General features: G+C 33.3%; 1 protein-coding gene across 2 annotated transcripts; it reads left to right on the forward strand.

The window, feature by feature from the left end:
• The first annotated feature begins 3,028 nt into the window (after positions 1-3,028).
• Positions 3,029-7,559, forward strand: LOC132060361 (heterogeneous nuclear ribonucleoprotein 1-like). Of its 2 annotated transcripts, none has more exons than XM_059453382.1 (4): positions 3,029-3,380; positions 4,148-4,370; positions 5,609-6,761; positions 7,190-7,559. In XM_059453382.1, exons 2-4 carry the CDS (start codon positions 4,155-4,157, stop codon positions 7,201-7,203), a joined length of 1,383 nt encoding a protein of 460 aa, XP_059309365.1. In that variant the 5' UTR covers positions 3,029-3,380; positions 4,148-4,154; the 3' UTR covers positions 7,204-7,559. The 2 variants fall into 2 exon arrangements, with proteins under 2 accessions (XP_059309365.1, XP_059309366.1); XM_059453383.1 differs by lacking the exon at positions 3,029-3,380 and adding an exon at positions 3,518-3,654.
• Positions 7,560-7,911: the final 352 nt, after the last annotated feature.

Below are 7,911 nucleotides of genomic sequence, written 5' to 3' on the forward strand. Positions count from 1 at the left end.
TCATAAGGTTTCTATCTTATTTTTTTGTAGTTTACATGTTTTCGTTGTTTGTCAGCTGCTCTTATAGTTGAAGGCTATAATGCTTGGGCTCTCTAAAAATGTTATTGCACCTGTGTCGGATCCTCTAAAAATGCACTACTTTTGGAGGATCCAACACCCACCCATCGTCATTTTTGAAGAACCTGAGCAACACAGGTTGAAGGTATGTACATTAGTACTAACTGCTGACTTAATTCTACAAGAAGCGCCTTATTTATCACAGCGTGCTATGTTTAATATTTTTGAGTTGAGTGAAATATATAACAGAAATAATACTTTAAGTTCTTTTAAGATCATATAGCATTAGAAAGCAAAGAGATATATAGCTTACTAAGGCACTCATTCTACAACGACAATATTTATTTGTTGTAAAGGAGAAAAGGAGAAACTAAGTTTAAGGCACTCTTTAAGGTACATGATGGTACCAAATGCCCATTGAAGTATTTTGCTATAACCATCTGATTAAATAACAAAACCAACAAGCGATCCCCTAAAATAGTTGTTGACTTGTGATGTTGCAAAAGTAATAAAAAAATATTCATATTTTGCTATTGGGACCGTTCGAAAGTGACTGTTAATTAGTTGTCATTTTGAATTTCTTAAAGAATATATTCAATATTTCACAAAGATAGCATACACAGTAGGCGGAGGCAGGATTTAAAATTTATGGGTTTTGACCTTGCAACCGAACCCATAGCGCATTTAAGTTACTGAGTTCTCAATTAAATATTTATATATATTTAACAGATATCTTACACAATATAGAATTTACACAAAAACAACTAGATTCGTCTGAATCCGTATCTAATATTATAGGTTTGTTCCTGGAAAATAGCTTTCTTCACATTAATGATTCCATTATAAATTGATTAGTTTTACGTTGGTTACCGGTCAATTGCAACCTTCCTCCCATATTTGAGCTAAGAACCGATAATATGAAACTTGAAGTTCACATTGACCGAATTAAATAAGAAACATGATACATGATAAATGATGGTTTATAAAATCGATCTCAATTTATTAGATTCTGAGGCATATAAAATCGATCTCATTATTAATCCCTTTCTTCTGTGTGCCTCATCCATATGTTTGTATTTATAATATCCTTTTCACATTTTGATTATTAAGTCTAACTGTTCTATTCTTTCTGTGGGCCAAAAAGCAAATTTTATTTAATTATATTATCACAAAGAGGATATTTGTAGCATGTGACACGGTGCCACCGTCCAATATTTGAATTGGGTATCATCCCTTTCCTCCACATGAAGGAAGCAAAGCCACAAATTGTTTTGAGTGATTAATGTTTATTCTTATTTTAATTATTGGAATTAATTACCTAAATTTCTCTTAAAAAAAATTTCTTCTAATACCTATAAATACGTCTAACATATACATGAGAACTATCAACGACTTAAATTTGATGGTTCATCTATATTCTTATCGATGAATCAATTACACTTCCGAAAATATGACTTTAGAATTTAATATTTTTTGAAATATTAATAGCTTCGAGGAAATAAGATCTCTTGGCCTCTTACAATTTCAATAGAAGAAAATGTCTTCTTCATAAAAAAATGAAGATCTCTTATAAAAGAGTCATAAAACTAAAACAAGTTTGTAAAGGACCGAAAAACTATTTCACACATATCATGTTGAAAAAATTGGATTCGTTTAACACATTCATTAAATACTCCATCCTCCTATGTGGAAAATGAGAACAAATGAATTTGTATGTGTTTGGGGCTCAATCTCATTTATGTTTTTGGGTCAAATTTGGTCATACTTTTTATAATTTCACTATCAAATTGAATGATTGATCAAGTAGCTTCTTTCTCTACGCCAACGAACAATTGCATTTAGAAAACATACATTTCAATAGATAATACAACAAGAATTAGAATAGCTAGAATATATTTTTTTTTTTAAATACGTTAGTTACTTTAAATTGACTATCATTTTAGAAGTACAAAATGATGTAATTTTAAGTAACAAAAGTCTTTTTAAATTGCGTAAACTGTCCTCTTTGAAAGTAATGAAAAACTTATTTCATGCTTCACATGACACTTCTTATTTTATTCATTTTAGATCTGAAACTATCTTACATCACTTTTTATTCTCATGTTTGATTATTCGTTTTTATTTAAAACTAATGACATATAAAAGGAGAAATGATACATTGAGAAAATTTAGAATCAGTGGGTTAAAAAAGAATAAGAAAAAGTGTAGGCAATACTTCCACATGGTAAATTATAGCAAATGGAAGTTCACCCAAAGCTACATGAGATTTGGTTAGAGTCCAATATAACTATTATTCTAGTTATAATTTCTTTTCAAAAACACAATTCTTTTTTGTAGAGTTATTTTGAAGAAATGATCTTATGTATCAACTTACAATTTGAATAGAAAAAAGGAAATGCTATATCTCTAGTATGTTATTTACATATTGTCTATGTTATTTTTCATGAATCTCCAATATAAGGGGTCACATAATAAAAATAATATTCGTAATGAATTATAAAATCAAATCTCATTATTTTCTACTATTTCAAAATTTTAAATGAGCTAAGAGATTTTTTCCCCCTATATCAGTACACGCGTTCAATTAATGACTTGAATACAATACTAGTTATTTTATAGACATGATACATAAACATGCACTCAAATTTGGCCTCAACTGGCAAATATGCCTACAACTTTGGGTGTGCAGAAGTAGGCACCTCAACTTGCCCTCCTGTGTAAGTTGAACACTCCAACTTACAAAATGATCATCTAGACACCTCCAAAATTTATGTATCATGTCAGCATTTGTGTTTGCATGTTCAACTTTATATAGAGTGAGGTATCTACTTGAAGCACACCCAAGGCTTGAAGGGCATACTTGTCGGCTGAAGCCAAGTTTCTGGATTATGCCTATTTTATATATAATAGTATTTGTTTGTACAAATACTATACAATAAAATCAGAAGTCACCATCTTCCACACTCTTACCAGTTTCTACATTTAGGATAGCCAAACAACCTCTGTCATTCACAATATAATACTACCATACAAATATGTAGTTGTAGTTAGTTATATGCAACTTGTACATATATATATATATACATACACACACATTATAAATTATAGCCATTTCTGATTGTGAATCAGTTTTCTTCACACCACACTCTTTTGTTCTCTTACCTTCATCTCTCTCCCTTAAGAACAATTCCAACAATTTGGACCAAAAACTTAAATTTTGTGAAGAAGCAAATAATAGAGAGGAAAAAAGGCTTATTTTTGCCTTATGCCTCTCTAGCAGATCTTGAATTCAATCTTTTTTTCATCTGGACCTTCATATTTTGGTAAATTTTGCCTCTTATGTTTTATGTATTTATATGGTTTCTTATGTTTCATGTTAAAGATTCAATCTTTATGTTTTTTTCAGAATTCTGGTTTGTGGGGTCTGTCTGCTTTTACTTATGTGTTTTTTTTTTTTTTTTGGATGTTTCAAGTCAAAGTTTCAATCGTTATGACTTTTTTCAAGAATTCTGGTTTGTGGGTATGTTGAATTTTGATCTGTTGATGATTAAAGAACTCTAGTTGAATTGCAGATTGTATATTCTTTTATTGAGTATGGTAATCTCCAGGTTCTTGGTAGTTTCTTTCGTTTGAGATGTGCTATGCTTTTTTAGAAGAACAGCCGCTCACCCAACTGCTTAAACTAAAAATAGCCGGTGGATGTATATATATTTATAATTCATGTATAACATGTGTATAATCGTGTATAATTAGTGTATAATCTATGTATACCGGCTAGAAAAAGTAAGAATGAGTCAGCCGGCTATTTGTGTAAAGATCCATATTTGGATATTTCATATTGAATTGTTTCATTGATGAGGCAGTGGATTCTGTGTTGAGAAGTTCATTAAAAAGGCTGATGTAGAACTGTATGCAAACTGATTCAAAAATCCAACTTTCTGATACTTTTTTAGATCCTCTAATAATCCTTTTATTTAGGTCAAGTGAATGATTTGAATTATAGCTGGTGGAAGGTCTTTTGCTAACTTAATGAATTCACAGTAATGTTTGGTCTCATTTCCGGATGATGATTTCATAATGTTATCTGCAGAGTTCAAATGGAGTCTGGCAAAGTATTTGTTGGAGGGATTTCTTGGGACACTAATGATGATAGGCTCAGAGAATATTTTCAAGCTTTTGGTGATGTAGTTGAAGCTGTGATCATGAAAGATCGAACCACTGGCCGTGCTCGTGGTTTTGGATTTGTTGTCTTTGCAGACCCTTCCATTGCTGAAAGAGTTGTTAAAGAAAAACACATGATTAATGGTAGAACTGTAAGTAACCTTAGTAATTTCTGGACTTAGTAATTTTTCGATTAAATCCTATATGGTGTTCTTTCAGCATTTTTATTGAAATGTTTTGTCATATTTTTTCCCTGTGAGATACTTATCAGTAAGAATGCTCATTGTTGTTTTCTAAGAAGAGTTATAACTGCTTATGATGACCATAATTTACATTGGAAATGCACTTTCATGCGATTTACACAGTTCCATGTGTTGGACATATGTATTATATTGGCATATTGCATCACTTCACCGAGGAAATCGATTTTCGGTCTGATGAGTGTTGGTATTACATTAGTGAATCTGTTTATAGCACTATTGGTCAACTAGCCTTGGATGATCTATATAAAAGAGTAAATGTTAGAAAGTGAAAGTGTCGCATGAGCTGAAAAGGATGTTGTAATTATTACTTGGAAATATGGATCGAATTGTATGCTCAACTAAGCAGAATTAGCTTTGCCGATTTAGGTTGTTTATCGTAAATTATCTTTCAATGGTCTAGACTTTGCAACCCCTTAACCAGACAACTCTATATATGTCTGTAGCAGAGTAAGGAAACCCAAATAGTTAAGTACAATCAAAGCTCTCTATAACTCCCTACCTCCAAGGTACGGATAAGGTTTGCTACCTCTCCTGCATTTGTGTGGGATTATACTGGGTATGTTGTTGTTGTAATCAGACCTCTCTATAACACTATATAACAACAGTTCACTATAACGAGCCTATGTGTTTTTTTTATCATGTTTTATTGCTGGAACCGATCTTTCATATTATGTTATATTATATGTTCTTTATAACAACATTTTGGTACATCAGCCAAAAAAAATCGGAACAAACGAAGTCGTTTTTTATAGACAATTGTTGTCAAATAATTTTCATTCGGGGATTATAAATATTAATTAATGTTCGAAAAAAAAAAAAAAAAAACTAAATATATGGTCTCTGTAATTTTTTGCCGGTAGGTATTCAAAAGTTAATATATGCTTTATAACATAAACATCAGAAAATTTACCCTATATATACATTATAATTTTTTAGGGTGTATAAACACAGAAAATTTACTCTATACACCCTGGCCCCCAAGTAAATCCGCCACTGGTTATAGAGAGGTTTAACTGTGATTGTATGCTCAACAAAACAATGTGTATTATTTTAAGTAAAGTCAGATATAACACGAAGTCTTCCAGAAACGAATGTATACTTTGTTGATAATTCTCTTTTATAAACAGGTAGAGGCAAAAAAAGCTGTTCCGAGGGACGATCAACATATTAATAAAACCAACGGAAGCATACAGGGTTCTCCAGGTCCTGCCCGCACCAAAAAGATTTTTGTCGGAGGTTTGGCGTCCTCGGTCACCGAGAGTGACTTCAAGAATTATTTTGACCAATTCGGAACAATCACAGATGTCGTGGTGATGTATGACCATAACACACAAAGACCAAGAGGTTTTGGATTCATCACTTATGATTCAGAGGAGGCAGTTGGTACAGTACTTTACAAAACATTTCATGAACTCAATGGTAAAAGGGTCGAGGTCAAACGAGCTGTTCCAAAAGAGTTGTCACCCGGGTCAACACAAAACCAACTAGTAGGTAGATATAGCCATGGTATGAATAGGGTAAATAATTTCCTTAATGCGTATGCTCAAGGTTACAATCCGAGCTCGATGGGAAGCTATGGAATCGGAATGGAAAGTATTCCCGTTGGTCGCAATGGATATTCTTTGTTGAATCCGGCTGACTACAATATGGGAACAGAAATTTACTCAAGATTGAACTCAAACTATGGGGAAAATGGAAAATTCAGTTCTGTTATTGGTTACAGACGCAACTTAAATTCCTTTCACCATGAGAATTCAAACAAATACAACGTTCCTATTGGGTATGCCCCTGGAAGAGTTGGAAATAGTTCTATGTTGAATTCAACAGGTCAGAACAAGTGGGACAATGAAAGTCTTTATTATGGGATGGATTATGCAAACACTAGCACGTTTGTTGGTTCTGGAAGCGGGAATACAGGACTATCTGGTGCTTTTGGAGGTCATGGAGCAATATGGGGTTCGTCTCTAATTTCTGGCCAAGGTGGATGTAATGGTTCTTTTGTTGATGAAGAGAACGGATTTGCAGGTGGTGCAGGGTATGGACAAAATGGAAGAAGCAATGCTAATGCTAAATCGTCATATGCTCCAACACAGGGTGTTCAAGCAAAGGCTTTTGGGGATATTTTTGGAACGTTAAGTGGTTCTATTTATGAGGATTCTACTAATTGGCGCGCATCATCTCCAGAGCTAGACAGCTCCGGAGCTCTTAGTTATGGACTCGGGAGTGCAGACCCACTCAGCTATGGTGGTGATTATAGTGTTACAAATAGATCAACTAGAGGTAAAAGTATTCTTTTTTCTTTTTTTTCTACATGTCATTCTATTGAATAGTTTTTGATATAACTTTTAATGCACAAGAACTGGTTAAGCCGATATGCCAGGAATGTTTTAAGCATTAGCTGGAAGCCAAATGTTATTGTTGCTGATTTTGCGTAAATATTGCTCCCATTTCTAGGCTCAATCTGTACTTTATGTTGCTCCAATCCTCCAAAAACGCCACCACACTTGTGCCAACCCTCCAAAAATAAATAACTTTTTGGAGGATCCGACACACACTTGTCAGACTTTTTGAAGGATCCGAGCAAATCAGTGTACTAGGAAACTAAACTTTAGCCAAGAACACAGACCACAATGTTCCATGCTATAAATTTGCTTTGTTTTCGTCCTTCGTACATTACTTATGTATATTCTCTTTTATATTTTCTTCAGGTATTGCTGCCTAGGAAGATAACTGTATGGAAGTCTGGATATCAAATATTTAATGTAGGTGGAAAAATATAGCATGACCAAAGTCAATAGATTGTGGATTACTCAAAATCCTTTTGGGGAAATACTTCAAGCTAAAGGTACACATTCACTTAGAGCTAATTCAGTACCTACTATAGAACTTATCTCGACAAATGTTTAAGGTTTGAACATAGTGTTCCTTTACTATAGGTCTTCACTTTCTTTCCTCTTTTCTACGTTTGGCATTTGATTGAGATGTAAAGTGGGATAGCGGAATATACTTCCGATAATTGTAAGATACATATCGGGTGAAGCAATGACACTGAAACAAATATTGATTTTCTTGTTGGTATTCTTTTCTTCTTTTCTACGTTCTTACTAGAGTGTCCAACAAACTTTCTGGCTGTTGTTGAGTTGATATCTTTCACTCTATGGCTCTGTTGCTTGCAATTTCGATAAACTTTTCAGTTTCTTGGTGAACTTGTAAACGAATGATCAACGGACGTGTTCAAATTCTTTCACACTCTTGTGCTAATATTCTGTTACCGAATCATTACTTTGTGCGGGTCAATTAACTTTAAACTTCTTATTTTCGTTTCGTTCTCATCTGAGTTGCTGGTTGGAAGAGTAGTGGAACTGCATAAGCTACACATTACAGTCACATATATTGGAAAAGGGAAATACATTCAATTCCTAACTAGCTC

The sequence above is a fragment of the Lycium ferocissimum genome, chromosome 6, assembly GCF_029784015.1.
Source record: "Lycium ferocissimum isolate CSIRO_LF1 chromosome 6, AGI_CSIRO_Lferr_CH_V1, whole genome shotgun sequence".
In the NCBI taxonomy this organism is placed as follows: Eukaryota; Viridiplantae; Streptophyta; class Magnoliopsida; order Solanales; family Solanaceae; genus Lycium; species Lycium ferocissimum.